This window comes from Amblyomma mixtum, chromosome 1 (assembly GCF_055824585.1).
Source record: "Amblyomma mixtum isolate Tamu chromosome 1, ASM5582458v1, whole genome shotgun sequence".
Lineage (NCBI taxonomy): Eukaryota > Metazoa > Arthropoda > Arachnida > Ixodida > Ixodidae > Amblyomma > Amblyomma mixtum.
This window is the reverse complement of record NC_143012.1, coordinates 102,998,800-103,018,441: the sequence shown is the minus strand read 5'-3', so window position 1 is coordinate 103,018,441 and position 19,642 is coordinate 102,998,800. Positions and strand designations below refer to the sequence as shown.

At 47.0% G+C, this 19,642-nt stretch overlaps 1 protein-coding gene across 1 annotated transcript in view; it reads right to left on the bottom strand.

The window, feature by feature from the left end:
- The window catches only part of LOC149367369 (uncharacterized), a 69,700-nt gene extending 51,089 nt beyond the window's left edge, over positions 1–18,611 (bottom strand). The window contains exon 1 of the mRNA XM_089555380.1: positions 18,443–18,611. Within this exon, the coding sequence (XP_089411506.1) occupies positions 18,443–18,557 (115 nt within the window). The 5' untranslated portion in view covers positions 18,558–18,611. The remainder of the gene's footprint in view (positions 1–18,442) is intronic.
- Between the last annotated feature and the right edge of the window lie 1,031 nt (positions 18,612–19,642).

The window sequence follows — 19,642 nt, the reverse complement described above, 5'->3', positions numbered from 1 at the left end:
CCCACAGCACACGGGCGCCTCTTGCGTTTCGCCTCCATGAAACGCGGCCGCCGCGGTCAGGTTCGAACCCGAGTGCTCCGCCTCACTATCGAGACTATGGGCGTCACACGCGCCCGACCTGTACAATGTGATGGCGTAAATAGATTCTTGCATATTACGGCGAAAGCCTTTAATGCCTCATCGTTGTAAGCAGCAGTTGTCGACAGAAATGTCACGCTTTTCAATTGGTCGAAACGGTCGTGACGTCACAGTGCGCCAATTTCAAACGGGGCCAATTGTACTTTGGCTAGTAACCACGCAACCAATTCAAGGGACCATACAGTGATGCTCTAAGTGGGACTGAGCTTAGTTAGTTGCTTAATTATCCAAAGGTAAAAACTTGCGCAAACAGTAGAAGAAGAAGAAAGTACTTATTTAATTATCCAATTAGCCTAATTAACTTTTCTAGTCAGGCCATATAAAAAAATCTCTGCCTCTCCCGTAAACGAGAGTAGAGTAAGCATGAAATGTTTACGGGCCTAATGTCATCTCGGTGGACACCCGAACCGCACCGTACAGGAAGGGAGGAACGCCACCACCCGTTCAGCGCGATGCCTTGCCATTTGAACGCAAGGTTTTTTGAGGAAAGGAAATGGCGCAGTAATTCTCTGCCATCTCGGTGGACACCCGAACCGCACCGTAAAGGAAGGGAGGAACGCCACCACCCGTTCGGCGCGATGCCTTGCCCTTTCAACGCAGCGCTTCTCCCCCGGATCACGTATGACAACGAAGTGTAACGTGGCATTTATGTGCTTTTTGCATGCGTTATTAGAAATCGGAAATTATAATTCCGTGCATTATCAAACCCACAGCTCCACTGATATCTTGACAAACATTGAGAAGGCACTGGCAGCAGTTATTTTTTGTCTCGTTTGGAGACCGACCGGCGCTTGCATGCCGGTCGCGTAGGAGGGCTTAGAGAGTGTCGTTAAATCTCGTTGTCTCGTACGGTGCCCGGTTGTTCTCGTTTCAGAGCCCGGATGACTGGAATTCAGTGCCCGGATGAGTGGAATTCAGTGCCCGGATGAGTGGATTTCGGTGCCCGGATGATGGCTCTCGGTCTCGGCGTGACGTCACCACACTGCCGACAACGGGAGCTAAAAGCATTTCATGCTTAATAAAAAAAATCTCTGCCTCTCCCGTAACCGAGAGTAGAGTAAGCATGAAATGTTTATGGGCGTAATGTCATCTCGGTGGACACCCGAACCGCACCGTACAGGAAGGGAGGAACGCCACCACCCGTTCAGCGCGATGCCTTGCCATTTGAACGCAAGGTTTTTTGAGGAAAGGAAATGGCGCAGTAATTCTCTGCCATCTCGGTGGAAACCCGAACCGCACCGTAATGGAAGGGAGGAACGCCACCACCCGTTCGGCGCGATGCCTTGCCCTTTGAACGCAGCGCTTCTCCCCCGGGCCCCTGTGCGCCTGCGCGGCTTTGCTTCGATGCGCGAAGCCCCTAAGAGATCACGTATGGCAACGAAGTGTATCGTGGCATTTATGTGCTTTTTGCATGCGTTATTAGAAATCGGAAATTATAAGTCCGTGCATTATCAAACGCACAGCTCCACTGATATCTTGATAAACATTGAGAAGGCACTGGCAGCAGTTATTTTTTGTCTCGTTTGGAGACCAACCGGCGCTTGCATGCCGGTCGCGTAGGAGGGCTTAGAGAGAGTCGTTAAATCTCGTTAAGTCTCGTACGGTGCCCGGATGTTCTCGTTTCAGAGCCCGGATGACTGGAATTCAGTGCCCGGATGACTGGAATTCAGTGCCCGGATGACTGGATTTCAGTACCCGGATGACTGGATTTCAGTACCCGGATGACTGCATTTCAGTGCCCGGATGACTGGATTTCAGTGCCCGGATGACTGGATTTCAGTGCCCGGATGAGTGGATTTCAGTGCCCGGATGATGGCTCTCGGTCTCGGCGTGACGTCACCACACTGCCGACAACGGGGGCTAAAAGCATTTCATGCTTAATAAAACCGAGTAGGAAATTGGTCGAGCTCGGGAATCGAACCCCGGTCTTCGGAGACGAGCATGCTATCCACTCCGCCATGCCAGCTCGATGGTTTGGAATGAACGAAGGCGCGTCTAGTGAATACGGTGTCTTCGCTCACTGCCATCCTCCTCCCTTCCCTTCCGGCGCGGTTTAGGTGTCCACCGTGATATGAGAGACAGATACATTTCCTTTCCTTAAAAACAAATTTACCAACGAGCAAGGCGTATTTGTCCGCGTTTCAGATTGGTCCAAATTGTCGTGACGCCACCGCGCGCGAATTTTGAAGGGTGTCCAGCAAAATATGTGAGAGTTACTGCGCAATTTCCTTTCCTCAAATACAATTTTCATTTTCTTCATTACAGCCCTTCTTTCTTCTTTCACTCACACTTCCTCCCTTCCTGTACGGTGCGGCTCAGGTGTCCACCGAGATGACAGAGAATTAGAGCCCCATTTCCTTTCCTCAAAAAGCGTTGCATTCAAGGGAAACGGATCGCGCCGAACGGTAGGTGGCGTTCCTTGGATTCCGTGGCAGCGCTACAACACGCTGTCGCGTTCCACTCCTAAAGGCGAAGCTTAAGCGTCATTAGTTGGCAGTTAATTAATGCACCAACAAAATGTGCAGTGAACAATCGCGAACAGAATGCAGCTCAGGCTTTCGCCTTTCACCACTTTAGCTGCTAAAGTTAATAGTAATTTTTGTACCTCTGGTGGTGGTAGTGGTTTATTTAATAATAATAATAATAATAATAATAATAATAATAATAATAATAATAAAAGATAACGGAAAAAATGTTGCCGGCCGCGGCAATTGCTATCTAATATCTTAAGCACCCTAGCTGCAGCCGGCGGAGGTGAAAGGGAAAGGGAGAGGATAGGAGAAGTATAGAGGGGAGGGATAGCAAGAAAGGAAAGGGGAGAGCTTTGTGCGCTATTTACAAAATACAAAAGTAATTCTCCCTCCTATCTTTTCTGCCTGTCCCCTCACCTCTTTATCTCATTTCTGCAGTCTGCCTGCTACCTCTTTATTCCCGCTACCTGAGCTCAGGTGCTTCCCGTAGCGATGGCAGATGCCGGGGCGAGCAGATATCTTTTCCGTCCTTTTATTATTCTTTTTAAATAAGCCGCTACTGCTACTAGTACTCAGTAATACACTGAGCCAACGTGACGTGCATTCTGATATGGCGGTGCTCGTTTTTAATCCGCCCAAAGGCAGAGAAATGTTAACGGAATAGTTTTTTTTTTTCATCTAAACCGCCGAATCGGTTGTGTGTGAAGGAGTAAGCGTCTGACACATTCCTAAACCTTTGCCCCTCGGCGTCTGCGCGAAAGCCCTCCTCCTCTTGTCGGCTGCTACGAGTCTTGCTGCTTCCCTCCTTTCAGCACGGCACGGTGCACCCTCTCCCCAACGCTCCTACGCAGTCATTCCTATTATAGCTTCACGGAGGCACATTGCGCTACTCTCGCTGAATGGCATTTCCTTTCTTTCTTCAGCTATTATTAAGGCGAAAGCCTTTAAAGGGCAACTGCAGCACTTTTTTGAGAATTTCGCAATATTCAAGGCTTCAAATCTATATAGGCTGTAGGTAAAGCATGCCAAGTGTTTTTCCACTAGCATTCAAAACAGTGACGTAATCGACAATTGAATTTGGCGCTTCTCCTCAATACACCGGAGGAGTGCGGGGAAACTCAGCATGACGTCATGGAAGGTATGTTTTCAAATTACCGCTGTCGTCAACCACACCCTGCCCTGACTCGTTAGAGGCTGCCAAACAACTCTCGGCAGGGTTCGCCTTCGGTGGCGTTGGTTTTTTTCCTTCAAAGCAGGCGTTTGTGCGTAGGAAATGTGCGTAGGATACCTTCGATGACGCCCTCATGCCCCCCTCCCCTCCACTTGGCGTTGTGCGCTGCGGAGAAGCTCGAAGGGCGTCCGGATTTTAATCGGCGATTACTTCACTATTTCAAGTGCTAGCCCAAAAAATTCAGGGGGGCGCTTTGTTGACCTAAAGTGCGGTGAGACGAAAGCCTTAAGCGCGGTGTTGCTGCTTGTGTCACTGAAGCGTTGTTAAGATGTTAGGCTTCGCCTCTAAGAGTGAAACGCGACAGCGTCTTGCAACGCTGCCAGGGAGTCCATAGAATGCCATCGCGTTCTATATAATGAATAAAATGAAGAAATAAAATATGAAAAATAAAAAGAAACAGTGCGCCAGGAAACGCTTTCGCCTTGCAGAACTTTAGAGAGCCAAAGTGCCCCCTGAATTTTTAATTTACTGGTTACCTGCATCGCCCCGCAGCAGGAGGCTACAACGGATGAGTTACAAACAATGCTCGATGGCCAGCCAACTGTGGGTGAAGTCGATCCACCTGATCGTCCAACCTTTCTTCCACGGAATGGGTGCATTATTTGTGGATTGAATTCCTCAAGCAATCGCAGGCTGGCAATCGCTGTCTCTGTCAACTTGGAATGCGCCGACTGCCTGCAGCTCTGAGGCCCATACTTACACTGTATGTATGACATTCGGAGAACCCGAGCCGCAGAGGTCTGCTGTTGAACGCCTTTTTCTTTTTAAGAAGGAGAAACAAGTGGCAAGAACAGAGATGAAGAACAAGAACCTGGGAAGAGAACAGTCATTTCCTGCACACAGAAGGTGTCACACCGACTCAGGAAGACAGGTCGCCGTTGCGACATGAGCTTCGTGCTCTCGGGGCCCTACGAAGCTACGCAGGCTGTGTCGTATTGCTTACACTGCTCCGTATTTGCGTCTCACGCTCACGGAGAAGCACCGTCTGGATTGCCTTATTCGCAGCGGCGTCAAAACAGCCCTTGGTCTTCCTCTCTCTACTCCCAACGACGAGCTCCTCGTCCTTGGCGTCTTCAACACGGTTGACGAGCCTCTCCCTAACTTCCGTAGGCCGCTCTATCCTCGAACGACTTCGCATCGCTCCCTTCCGTCCGCCATCCTCGGTGGTCAATCTCCCACCTGCCATCAGGGCCAACATCAAGACTCTCCCTCTCCCCCGCAACATGCATCCAACTCATCATCAAGATCGCAGAGAAGCTCGGGCCGCGTCACTCCAGCAGCGATATGCTGGCCGACTTGACGTGCTTTACACAGACGCGGCAGACAATCCTACTGGGACTGCTGCAACAGCGGTTGCCACAGATGAGAACATGATTTTTCATGCCTCCTGCTCCGTACGCACTTCACATATCACTACAGCGGAGGAAGTAGCTACTGCTCTCGCGCTGTCCACTTCTAAAGCTAAGGTAGTCATAAGTGACTCACAGCGCGGCATTCTTAATTTTACTCATGGCCGTATCTCAGTCGAAGTGTTTCGCGTACTCTTATCAAATCCTCTTAAACACCTGACCCTCCTGATATGGGCTCCAGCCCACATGGGTCTGAAGGGTAATGAGGGAGCACAAGAGCTAGCTCGAGGGCTCACTTTCCGAGCAGCTTATCATCCCGCCTCCCCAACATGCCCGCCTTGGTCAGGAAGGACACCATAATCACTTCACGCGACCTGCTCCAGCACTATCGTCTTTCTCGCCAACTCTATTCAGGTCCGCACCAAGAACTTACAGAGACAGAGGCCGTCATATGGCGCCAACTCCAGACGGACACTTTCCCCAATCCCAAAAGATTGCATAATATATTTCCTCAACGGTATATGCCGATGTGTAAATACTGCAATATCCCAGCAGACCTCCTTCATACGGTCTGGACTTGTCCACGACGACACATGCCAACACCCACACAACATACCTGGGAGGCTCGTCTACGCAGCTCTACCCTGGACGACCAACGAGCGTTCATCGGTCTCGCTCTGGAGGCTGCCAGATTCCAAGGAGTCTTGGCCGACCCCTAGATCTGGGCCTTCGGCCCCTTGACTGTTTTAATAAACGTTTACCAACCAACGCAGGCTGTGTGCGCGGGTCAACAGAAGGGACGAAGAGCGTAGGCGATGAAACGCCGCATTGGAAGCCATTCGATGAGCATGTACAGGGCATCGTATAGTGAATTCGCCTTTCCTTCGACAAGTTTTGCATCGGTCAGACGGGAAAGGCTCCAATAAACGTCCGAAGTAACACGAATGCAGAACTTACAACACAGGCACAGGAATTCCGGCGCTGCGTCGTGGTGAATGCTAAGAAGGACATCGAGATTCCGACATCGAAAAGCAGCGCGCACCCAATCTAGCCAACTGCTCCATGGTCAGGGGGCACACTGACCCGACAGTGCGGGGGATTGTGCAGGCTGCATGAGTGCTGTGGTAACGCGCCTTCGGTATTCCTGACAAAAACGGAGTCGCGATTTTTAACGAGGTATTGCAACAACTATAGCCCTTTTCTCATTTGTGCCGCTTTCCCCAATTCCGTATATAAATCATATTCGCTTCGAATAAATGTCAGTTGGAACTTCAGAAGAATGGCTTGAGTGGCGAGTTGGTGCATGATGAAATGAACGGCGGCGCAACAAGGACACTAACAAGAAACGGGACATCACATGCGCAAAAACAAGGACACTAAAAAGAAAGGGGACACATGGACTCGTGCGCGAAATTGTTCGTGTGTTATTTTTTCATACGTTCCACCGCAATTATTCGACATTTCAATTAACAGCCTGCAAACAGCAGGAATTCCACGAAGGAAATAAAGTAAATCTATTTTGTAAATCGGTGTAACACCATATGCAGCGTATCATCACAGCGTGTGTAAAGGTTCGTAGATTTTCGAAGCGCACACACTTTAGCATTCGTTTCACGTTTTTTATTGAACAAGGTTACATTGCTATCTGATAATTTGTTGAACAAAGTAAGGACACTGTAAGGTCTGCACTTTCTCCATAATTTGTGTCTACTCTGGGGACACTCAACCGTTCCATCTTCTTCAAAGCAGACTTCCTGTAATGCTTCTCTGACCTAAAGCATAGTTGTTTTCAATGCTTCTATGGCCATGAAACTTTTCCGTCACGTTATGGGACAGCTTGATATGCTGACCCCGTTTTCGATGAGGCGGCGCTATAGGAGTGCAACGACGCGAGCGTCTGTACGGCCGCGAGACAGAGTGGGACACCGGCGGAGTGGCAGCCGCTATTTTATCGACTGATTTCGCCTTCGTTCGCAAACAAGTACAGTGCAGGCGTCGCTCAAACCTGCGATGCCGAATGCTTTCTGCGTGACAGGCTGCCTTTCCGACTTCAGAATAAGTAAAAAACAGCGCAGCGGCGACGGACAAGACAGAAGAAAGAAGAAGGACAAGCGCTAACAACTGAGGTTTATTGGAAAAAACGCATGTATTAATACCCTCCAAAAAAACAACCAGGACACATGCTACTCCGCAAACACTTCTAATCACAGGAATCAAGATACTTAATCTCACAGTCATGGAGAAGCACCGAGGCAGTGCTTACACACGTGTCACCATTCCCGTGGATGTGATATGCCTGACACAGTTCCCTTGTTAATTTATCCTTATGCCTACAAACAACTTTTGTCTCATACAAAAGAGGAGCGCGCACATTTCTTATGAGGGAATCCTTGAGGAAAAAACTGAAGTTATCTTCAAAGGCTGCCAGGCCAGTAGAAGTGCAAAAAAGAAAGTGTGAAGTCATGCTTTACTTCCACAAGACTTCACATGGTCTGAAAAAAGTGGCTCAGAAGTTTGGTGTCACTATGGCATTTTCTGTTCCTTGCAAACTGTCCGGTTTGTGCGCCCAAACCTCTGCAGACCTGCGCAGAACTGGTGTTTGCAAGACGAAACACCAGACTATGTTCACCACATGCGCAGTGGGCGTGGTGTATTCAATCCCATTGTCATGCGGGAAAATCTACATAGGCCAAACCGGAGCATGCTTGAATGAGCGCCTGAGGCAACATCGCACAACTTTGCGCAGCAATCTAGCCGTGCATGTCAAGGACTGCAAATGTTCTCCTAGTTTTCACACTGCCAGCATTATCGGACGGGGGAAATCTAAACGTGAGCGTGAGCTTTTGGAAGCATTCATGGTCAGAAAGAATAAGCAGAAATGCGTCAGTGAGCCGTCTGTGATTATCACCGAAAAGGAGTGCAAGTTTTTATCTTTATAGCAGCCATGTCACCATGTGGTGCGCGAAGTGTATTGTCTGTAGGGTGTGTGCGCAGGCAGGAAATTCTCTTAAAATGAGCAATTCATCATCGCAATCAATCAGTTGTAAGTCCAGCGTTGTGGTGTGTGCCTTCTTTGTTCTTGTCTTGCGTCTGTTTTCGCTGGTTCCCTTTCTATGGAATATGAACCAACTAGCCCAGCAGTTTGCACTCTTGAACTTCTTATGGGGGAAACCGAGATATTGTCTGGTACGTCGTCGCTGCGCTGTTTCTTACTTATTCAACATGCACCAACTCGCTCAGTTTTCGGCTCTTCTGCAGTCCGACCTCAGAGGTGCGCACGAATAGGCCTCGCTATCCTGTCTGCCCAGCGACGCCGAGCAGCGTGAAATATGGAAGCGGGCGGTACCCCGACACGAAAGTGGAGGATTTAGCTTAGACTCCAAGCATGTCCGTGTCTGCGAGAATCATTGGCCCCACGGATTTAATTAGGCCTGGCCAATTTGTGATCACAGAAGAAGCAGTGTCAATGCAAGGAGAGAAGCTGAAACGCAGCCCCGGCGCCGTCCAACGGATATTTGAAGGCCTACCAGGTACCTGAACAAGAGTCTGTGGCGATGTTGCATTTTAGACAGCTATACTCTTCAATGTGCTTATGGCTTACCATTGCTCACTTTCTGTTTATTGCGCGGTCGCTCATAGCTTGTCTCTAATTTGGTAGCGCATTGCCAGCACATGTTCGCTGAACTAAAAACTTCAAAATTTCCTCGCACCTGCCAGCGTCTTCGCCGTCACAGCATGACAAAGTGAAAAGTGAATGCTTTATATAGCAAAAGTCTTCAGCCGTTTGCTTTAAAAAAAAAGAACATTTGAGATAGGACCATCAAACTGCCGGTGCATTCGTCATGTGATCACTTCTGTAGCACGCACTCCGGTTCTTAAAATGCTGCCAAAACCTCTTGTTTTCAGCGTCAGTGAGGTTCCAGTATGTGTCGCAAGGTAAGCGGCAGCCGTAAGGATATGTATATAGTCTTATGCACGTTGACCAAAGCAAGTACATGGCCGACGCAGGCGCAAGCCAGACACATACAGATACGAGGGGGTACCCAAAAGAAACCGGACTTATTTTTGCTTGAACTTATTTGTTCACATTTTAAGCACAGACCTTCAATCTCCTTCAAAGTATTCCCCACTTGCAATGATACGCTTGTCGAATCCTTCATTCCATTTCTCAAAACATTGTTTAAATTCATCTTTTGTGATGCTTGACAGTGTCTCCGTCGTTTTTTGCTTCACCTCAGCAGCATCAGCGAAACGCTTTCCATTCACCTATTTTTTCATTCTAGGAAACAAAGAAAGTAGCACGGGGCAAGGTCGGGAGAGTATGAGGGTTGAGGAATAGGGGTCATGCCATTTTTGGTCCAAAGTTGTCGTAGAGACAGGGCTGTGTGAGCAGGGGCATTGCCATGATGGAAAAACCAGTCACCCGACCGCCACAAATCTGGCCGCTTCCACCGCACACTGTTGCCCAATCTTTTCAAAACATCCAAGTAGAAAGCCTGGCTAACTGTCTGACCCTGCGGAACAAATTCTCAATGGGCGACTCCTCTCACGTCGAAAAAACAAATCAGCATTGTTTTGAGGTTTGGTTTCACCTGACGAGCTTTCTTGAGGCGAGGTGAATTTGAAGTTTTCCATTGGAATGATTGTTGCTTTGATTCAGGAACACTTGAGTTGTCCCCATAGCATCGTCCTTGTACGTCTTTCTTAATATTTCAAGAGTTTCCATTCAACTTTTTCCGAGCAAAAATCAGAATTTCACCGGCGTACGCTGTTCACGAAAACCAGCCATTGCAAAAACGACATTCACACAAAACAGTCGTCACTCTAAAACTCTGCTTAAACTAGTCTGACCTCCTTCAACGACGGCACTCGGCTTACTGACTCTGGAATGTTCGTTCTATGTGCTCCTAGTGGCAAAAAGCGGTACCACAGAAGCTTTGCCGACCAAAAAATTTAGTCCGGTTTCTTTTGGGTACCCCCTCGTACGTTACTGACCGCTACGCTGGATCTTTAAAAAAGACATTGCAGGCACGTTGAGGTGAAAATTAACGCGCGGGCTGGACCCATACACGAAAACCGCTGTTTTATGAAAGAGCAACGAGCGTTGTTTGTCAGAAAACAGGCAAGGTTTACAGGCGGCCGCCGTCGATCACACAGGGTTTTCAGTGTTTCGATGTTGCAGCTTTCGGGTGATAAACATCAAAGTAGCGCCCATGCTAAGCTATACCCGGAAAGTAAAAAATGGCCTGGCTTAGCTTATGGTTAAGCCTAGGATGCGAAGCATACCGCCGGCGGAGGCTGCGCGTCCGCAAGCGAGCGCACGAGTTGAGCCCCAGCTTTCACAGCTGTTGTGACGTCATATCACGTGGTGCGCCGATGTAGGTCAAGTGGTAGCTACGCGGCCGCGCGCGGCGCAGCAAGGAAGAGCTCGGTTGTGCGGCTAGTATGCTTCGCATAAAAGTTCCAAGAGGAACTGAGCCTGTTGGCTGGAAAACAGCGGCTGCGAAAGGGTCTCAGCGTGACCGATTGTGCCCCCTCTCCAACAGCTGCGCCACTAAGGACGCACTGTCGCTAACTTTGACCGGAGTTTCATGACTACAAAAGCATTAAAGTACTACGCCTAAAATTATAGTAGCAGAATATATAGTATGTAGTCACGAAGTTCTTCAATTGGTAAGAGGTTTAGTAAGGCATGTTGACGGGCTAGTTGGTTCTGCATCTTGAAACTTGGAACAAAACCACCCAGGCGCAAATAATGAAATTGTGAAATTATTTGCGCCTGGGTGGTTTTTTCCAAGTTTCAAGATGGTAAGAGGTTTGCTGCTTTAAATGCCTTTTTCTCCTTTCCTCCATGAATATACCAGCATTTTGCGTACGCTGCTTTTTGGACACACTTATAAATTACGCTGTCAGTTTTCTTCTTCGGTGTTTATGAGCAAAAGCCATATAACGGAATTTCATACCGCAACTGCTATTCCCCAAGTGCCTGGTACAACATTCTTCTGAGGTTGACATTTGTGCACCTTCTGATATGATTCCGGAACCCAAAGATCGCGGCAATGAATGCCAAGACTGCGGGAACGCTGGACATTTACAGCGTAGTTGCGCTCTTTCAACCTTTCATATAGAAAATGGAAAATGTCAGGAAATCAATTTCTTAGATGGACACATACGAACTTTTCATGCGTCGTAATTCACACGTGGTCTTGTTGACTCTGTCATTTCCGTTCGCACGTTGCTTCTGCTTGTCTCCTAGTTTGCTGTGATTGCCTTTATAAGCACCCTGCTTTTACAAAATAAAGTCAGTTGGAAGTCTGAGCTTTGTGTGTGTGTATTCGTGCCTTTCTTTTGTCCCGTCGTCTTCGCGCAGTTTTGTTTCGCTCTAACCATGAACCGACTAGCCCAACATCATGTCTTACATAGAAAATGGCTTGTCTACGAATGTACGTTTTTTCTCAATAACAGAGCAATGGAGCAAACTACTGAATCAGTGGAACGAAAGAAACGGTGCTGGCGCCGCATGATGCAATACCGATTTCCTGTCGTGCTTGATATGTCTCTAAAGGAGAGAAAAACGTTCTGGAGTGCTGAAAACAATTTCTACTCTTTTTGCCAATTCTCATTTATCGGCTGTGCGCAATTCGATGCATGCAGGGTAGACACGCCACATTTTATTTTTTTCCCTGGGTACCGCGCCATCGTTGCCTTCAGCAATGACTGCACAACCGAAGCCTAAGAGTGTATGGCCAGCTTTAACAAATCTGTTTAGGCTGGAACACTACATTCCACCTAATGTGCACAAGATTGTGTGAGTCCTTGCAAAGACTGCCAGTAATTTTCTTTTACCGACCTCGAGTGGGCCGAATCAAGCTGCAGAACCGGCTCATTAATATAAGAAACGAGGTCTCAAACAATATATCTTTTCTTTCAAAATTAGCTGGGCTGAAAAAAACGAGATTCAATATACAATACAAGAAATAATGAACGGTGGAACGTCAAAAATTACACAACAGTGTATGGTCGTCAAGCGTTACAAAATAAACTACCCTGTTTTCTTAATAACTTCGCACAAAACAATATTGCTCTGCAAATTGCAGCACGCTGTAACCTGTTCGAGTCCACTTTGCATTTATTCTAAACCACTTATTTTGGGACTTCTTAAGCCTATATACTTTTTTCTCGCCCTCATTGTGAGCTTTTCCTCCCTTGTTTGCACTGTGACCTCGTTGATGTGCCGATTACTGTAAACTGAAAAGAGCCTTAATCTCTGTATTTTTACTTGTGTCCAAATGCACATGTGGTGTACTCGGCCTTTGTGTCCACACCCTAACAAAAAAAGTTTTAGACAGTCTATAGAGCGTCTATAGAGTTCTGTCTATAAAGTCTATAGACTGTCTATAGGCAAATCCTTGAGAACAGTCCATAGGCAATACAAATGCCATAGACCGTCTATAGACAATCTATAGGTTTATGGCCATACACTTTTAGTAGACTTTGTCTATAGACAGCCTATAGACTATGAATAGACAAAAAGCAATATCACATAGGAAGTCAATAGAGTCAATAACAAGTCTACGGACTTTCTATAGACCAATTTTATACGGGCATGCCAGACCCTCCTGCCAAAGTAGAGGCACGTGGCCTCGTACGGCAGCTTTCACTCCGGGCTCCCGCCATTATTTGTACCGTGATGGAAAATAAATTGAATTGAAACAACTTATTTTTCATTTATACTCACTTGTTCATGCATGTTGTCTTTCTTCCCTTCTGATTCTGACTTTCTAGGTAAGTCGCCAAATTTTCTTTTGTACTTAAGCAAAGCACATTGTAAGCACTTAAGCTCATCTGTCGTCTTCTCGTATTGCGAAACTTCTGTAAGAAGTTCAAACATGATCAGACATGATCACCATACCATGGAACGGGTTCGAGTGCCAGAACTGTGGAGAAGCGCCCTCTACGTTCGACCCCTTCCGACTAAGATGAACAAGAAGGACCTAATGGCCGGCGCCAGGCGCGGGCGAATGCCCTGCACCGCCACTATGGCTCAAAAAAACACGTCTTCTACGTCGACATTGCAGGCCCCTACCGCTCCAGGGGGGAATGGTACACGGCTGCAGTCATACACGAGGGAAAACAGGTGGACGGCCTCTCGTTCAGAGCGCCCAACTCAACGCATGCGGAGGAGGTGGCGATCGCCCTTGCAGCCTCCCATCCCGACTCTAAATTCATCCTCACAGACTCTCGCGGAGCCTGTCGTAACTTTGAGTTCGGTTGGATCACTCCACTCGCTCAACAAATTTTACACCGCAGTACTCGCGACGGCGATCCAACTCATCGCTCAATCATATGGGTCCCCGGCCACCAAGGCATGCCAGGTAACGAAGCCGCCCATGAGGCAGCCCGCGCACTCACTCACCGGGCACCAGGCGTCCCTTGGGAGGAGCTTAACCCAGATCACAGCCCTCTCCTTTCTTTTAAAGAAATTACTGAGCACTATGGTGCCGAACACCGGCGATACCCAGTTCCTATGAATGGACTGGGTAAAGCTGGCGAACGAATTCTCCTCAGGCTCTTTACAAACACCCTGCTGTGCCCGGCGGTTCTCAAGCACTTTAATCCTTCTTTTGACGGCCGCTGCTCATTCGGTGGGGAGGTGGCCGACACTTTCCACATGGTTTGGGCATGCAGAAAAAATCCTTCTCTCCCCCCAATCACCCCTTAATTCCCCTACCCGAGAGGACTGGGAGGCGGCCCTGCTCAGCTGCCAGGAACTATCGGCCCAACAGGCCCTGGTTCGGCGGACTTGTGTAGCGGTCTCGACCAACGGGATCCCGGAATGAGGGACTCCGCCTAGTATTGTAAGGGGTGAGACCCATTAGGGGCCTCTCCCCGAGCACCTCTCTGTAAATTACTAAATAAATGCTCTTCACCACCACCACCTCCTCTGAGAACGCCACAACTGCTGCGGACACGTCTTGGTGACACGACCCCGCCGACATAGCCTAGAAATGCTTTCGCATTAAAAGACAAATAAAATAAAACTTGTCATGTGGTTTGATAAAGGATGTACTCTGAAACATCAAACGCTGCTGCATGCAGCGATCATACTGAACAACTGTCTTCTTTGTGGTACCTACGGGGCGGAAACGTGGAGGCTAACAAAGAGGGTTCAGCTTAAGTTCTGGACAACGCAGCGAGCTATGGAAAAAAAAATTATAGGTGCACGTTAAGAGATCGGAAGAGGGCGGAGTGGGTGAGAGAACAAACGCGGGTTAATGACATCCTAATCGAAATAAAGAGGAAGAAATGGGCTTGGGTAGGGCATGTAAAGGTAACCGGTGGTCCTTAAGTGGATTACAAGAGAAGGCAAGTCTAGCAGGGGGCGGAAGAAAGTTAGGTGGGCGGATGAGATTGAGAAGTTTGCGGGGATACGGTGGCCGCAACTGGCAAAGGGCAGGGTTAATTGGAGAGACATGGGAGATGCCTTTGCCCTGCAGTGGGCGTAGTCAGGCTGATGATGACGATGATGCCATGCAAATCTTATGAAGTGAGCAGTAATTTATTTAGCGTTTGTGGAGACTGAATGAATCACCTGCATGCTGTAATTTATGCGAAACCTTGGTACGAATAAATTTCTGGATACCGACTGATCCGAGACGAACTGTTCTCTCTTAATTGTGCTATTATGTAAAACCCACTCTGGCTTAAGGAGACTGGCGGACCTGGTTAATAAATAAATAAATAGATATTTCTGAGCTGTGATTCGTACATAGTGCATTGCATCAGACTCTGGCGGCGTCTACACCGGAGAAAGTGCAGCTGGAAATAGCAGCATGTCTCTAAACGTATAATTGCTATGCAAGCGCGACTCCTTGCGTTGGTAACAATAAAAAGCACTGGGAAATTATGAACTAATTTTTCAATTCTGCTAATGCTCAGACTGATCCATTTCGACAATGACACCTATTGCAATCAGTCCAGCATTTGTAACGTACTTATCGAGTCGATCACTGACCACACATAAGCCATGTCATCGTGTGAGCAAGAACACGGTAGTTTATCTCGCAACCTCTTTTTCTGCACTCTTTCCCACTTAATGAAGAGTTCACCGTTGAAGTTAGGCTCAAAAACTCAGGTTCGGAAATCCACAAGTCTCACCGTTCTCATATTAAGCTGTGTGCTCAATCTCTGACGTCTTTTACATATGCAGGTAACGTGATCTTCAGAACTGGCATGTTCGTGTACACTATAAAGAAAGCTAAACTGTTGCAGTTTACAAGGATAGCGGCAAGAATTAAACGTCTAATTTTCGCCCCATCGCACTCTTGTCGCTTTTTAGTAAGAGAGTCGAAAAATGCATTCGCATTACGGCTAACAAGTTATCTTCACATATTCAACAATTTGTCGCCCAATTAGTGCGTGTTTCGAGCTGATTTTTCAGCGCAGTTAGCTCTAATATGGTTCACTTACCAATTCACATCTGCCATCGACAAATGAGCATTTGTGGCGCAGTATTCATCGACTTCTCCAAAGGTTCTCATGAGACAAAAGCACAAGATAATTTTCGATAAGTTACAAGCTCCTGGTGAGACAGGGCCTGTACTATCTTAGATTACAGAACACAAAGAAACAGCAGCTGTTAAAAGCATGCCATGGTCAGCGGCGTCCTGTATTACTCCGCTTACCAATCACAACAGTAAACAGTAAACGAAATCAGCTTTTTAATGTTTGACTGCTTTAAACAAGCCGGAGACATCAAAATTCTAAGCCTTACACTTTTTCTTGTTATTAGCTTGTGAAAGTTAACAGTTTTTGTCATGGAGGCATCCTGTGCGATGGCCCTGAATGTGGGTGGAGCTTCACAGGACACTTAAGCTAAATTCCGACTATAGTCACTAATAATTAAATAAAGTGCAAGTAGCACATGTTTGGTTGTTTCGATACCCAAGGCGACAAAAACTGATGTTGTTAAGGGTTGGCTGGTTTCTAGGGTTTAACATCCCAAAGCGACTCAGGCTATGAGAGACGCCGTAGTGGAGGGCTCCGGAATTTTCGACCACCTGGGGTTCGTGCACTGACATCGCACAGTACACGGGCCTCTAGAATTTCTCCTCCAAAGAAATTCAACCGCCGCGGCCGGGATCGACCCCGCGTCTTTCGGGTCAGTAGCCGAGCACCATAACCACTGAGCCACCGTGGCGGCCGATGTTGTTAAGGGCACAACACATCACTCTTTATCGCGTATGTAAATGACCTCACTAGAGCTCTCAACACTTTTACACTTTTTAGAGGTCTCAACATCTTACATGCTCATGATGCCACAGCCCGTTCTCAGATAAACGCCTATATTTAAACATTTATACCAGGAACTATGATGCATCCATAATCTCCAAGCGGCACTGATAAGAACATGATATTAGGCTTTGTTTTATTTACATCTCAGAATATAAATACTATTCAACCGCTGTTTTGCTTAAACATAGTGTGACCTCATGTGCCATAAAACCACCTGTCGGTGAAATACTTGATGACGCCTAGAATTTCGGGAGCACGTTTCTTCTCTGACGAAAATGCAGCATACAGAATTAAATATTAATCAACGTCAGATCTTACTTCCAATTACACCAACTTCGCTCTCACAAGCCTTCACTTCAAGTCATATCAAATCAAATCAAATCAAATCGTCTTTATTTCTCTCTCAAGGAGAAAAGGGGGTGACGGGTAAAAGCCGCATGACTGCGGCTTGACAAAGCCCGGCCCCCTCTATGTACAGTTCGGCAGTATTGCTCGTGCACATACAGAATTAAATTTCACACTTCCTCTCAGACCTAAAATTTTTTTTTTTTTTGCACCCTACAGAACAAAATCACTCCAAATGAAAGCACATGCAGTTTTAAATACATTCGAAACACACATTCTAGAACACATCAGGTTTTAAACATAAAAATTTCAAACACACTCTGATTAAAAACAGGTTCAGTTCAATAATTTTCAATTTTTTAAATTCTGGAAAAGACGTTACCTTTAGTGGTAGCAGAAAATTAAGACATTTTACAGCAAAAAAGCACCAATAAAAAATAAAAGGCACCAAGAAAAACACAAAACGCAATCATACAAGAGAATCATGTGATGTTGGCTGCAAGGAAATGTGCATGTAGCGCTCGTAATGACAATTTTTCCGGGAAGGTATCGATGAGCGCAAGGCTATTTAGAAGAATAGCAGCATGATATCGCATACTGCATCCCAACATATGTAATAAACAATGCACTATAAAGCCTGCAGCATACTCAAAAATAAGCCTTCAGAAATGGTCACTTTTAGCCTTTTTATATCGAACACATCGTCTTCACCCTGAAGATACAAAATGCTGCCCATTCGAAATTTCACACTAGGGTGTTCCATTTTACTTCCCACATTTTTCATTTGGAATACAGTCGCTCGCATCTTTCCCGAAGTATTTATTACAAAATCGGAAGCCTCATTATGACAGATGTGTTATTAGGTTTTGCGCTACATCACTGCATAATACCCTTGCCAATTACATTAAACAATCTAGCTAGCTACACCTGTTTACGAATATATGTGCTAATTTACCCCTTCCTTTCCACAATGTCTACATTCTGACAGGTTTTCTGTTTCTCTACATTAGACTAAATAATATGTGCCAATTTTTTCGCCCCTGTGTGCTGCTGCTTCCGTTTTTCCTCTTTTCCGCCTCTACATTTGTTCGCAAGCGCTGATGCCCTCATCAGACTGACTCTGGAACCACTTTCTCAATTGTTTGTACCGCACAAACTTCTATGCAGTACAATTTCATTCGAACTTAAGGGGGACAAAATATGTATCGCCGGATGTTTAGATGGGAGAGGCGGCGCACGACCGTTTACCGCGCATTGTTGACGACTCCAGAGGCGAATAAGGTGAAAACAGGATGTGCCCGAGTTGGGAAATTAAATGGAAATAGCCAGGAAGATTTTTGCGCCAAGCACGCTCCAATCAAAAAGATAGTGTCTACGCCGCGTATGTGCACTCCGGCAGCGCCCGCAGTGACTGAAACGATATCGCGGCGAACAGGGCATTCACCGGCGCTGGACATCTACAGCCCAGCTGCTCCATAACACCAGCCACGTGCGCCACCGCACGACAGTCGCCTCAGGTGAGAGACAAAACCGCGCGGAAGAGAGATCTCGGGGCGACCGCTCGAGTGGGTCGGCGCGCTCGGCGACGCAGCGGCGCGGACCCCTCCGCTCACCTCGGTAGATGGCTTCCTCGGAGAGGAACTCGAGCTTGACCAGGGGGCAGCTGATGTCCTGGCCGAGACAGCCCCCGGCCGTGCCGCTGCAACCCTGGCCGACCGTGTTCAGCATGACGAGCCACACGCACACGCCGCGCGTCGTACGCCTCAGCGCCGGCGCCGATTCATGGCGCGCCCGTCAAAGCGATCGCAGCGCCACGAAAGAGCTCGCACGCAGCCGATGCTGCCATCTGCCGTGCAAAATAAACACCACTTTACCAAGCCCCATGGCGGGAAATTTGGACTTCCAGTTGGCACATACAGTTTGTACTTATCGCGCAGATATTCTTACTGCTCAGCATACAGGCAGTAAAAAAAGGGTGTTACTATTTAAAGTGAAATTGCGCGCATTCGCCTATTTTCGTAGTATGTGTCATGTTGTGGCATGTTGTATCGGAATCGAAGTGGAAGGGCATAAAGGTAACATATCTCTGGCTGTTTCGAAGTCCTGTATATATAGATTTTGAGGCAGTCCTCTTGAAAGTGGCACTGCTGTAGTAGTAATAATAATAAGAAGAATGATGATGATAATAATAATAATAATAATAATAATAATAATAATGGTAATAATAATAATAATAATAATAATGCAAGACAATGCTTCACTTCAATCATCATTGTATGATTTTGAAACGGGCAGGTATCAAAGCAGCATTTGCCGATGTCGCCATCCACGTGTATAAAACGAGAGTGGCATGGGACGCCTCATTTACATCGCATTTTCACATCGATAATTTCACATTACATTTTGCATTTCAACGAAAAGAAGCCTAGAATCTGTCCGTTTGAGTCCATGCTTCCATTGCCTCATACCCAGTGTGGACCAAGGACCATGTTAAGAACTCGGTTCATCACACCAGTAAGTAAAGGCAGTTTTCTCATGCGTATGACATGACGGTCGTAAAGATGATATACTGAACTCATGCTGCGTCCCCCTTATTGGCGATCAGTGTTGTTCAGGTCAGGTCAGGTCAGGCCAGGTCAGTTTATTACCTTAAATGTCCCCCGTAGGGGCATTACCTGAGGTATGAGTTTTTGATACAGTCAGCATAAATATCGTGTTAAATAATCATTAAACCAAATGGTCACTTGCAAGTTGCCAAAATGAAGATGAACAGGTGGTTCGTCTACAGTTTCCAGCTCCATTACCTACACGCA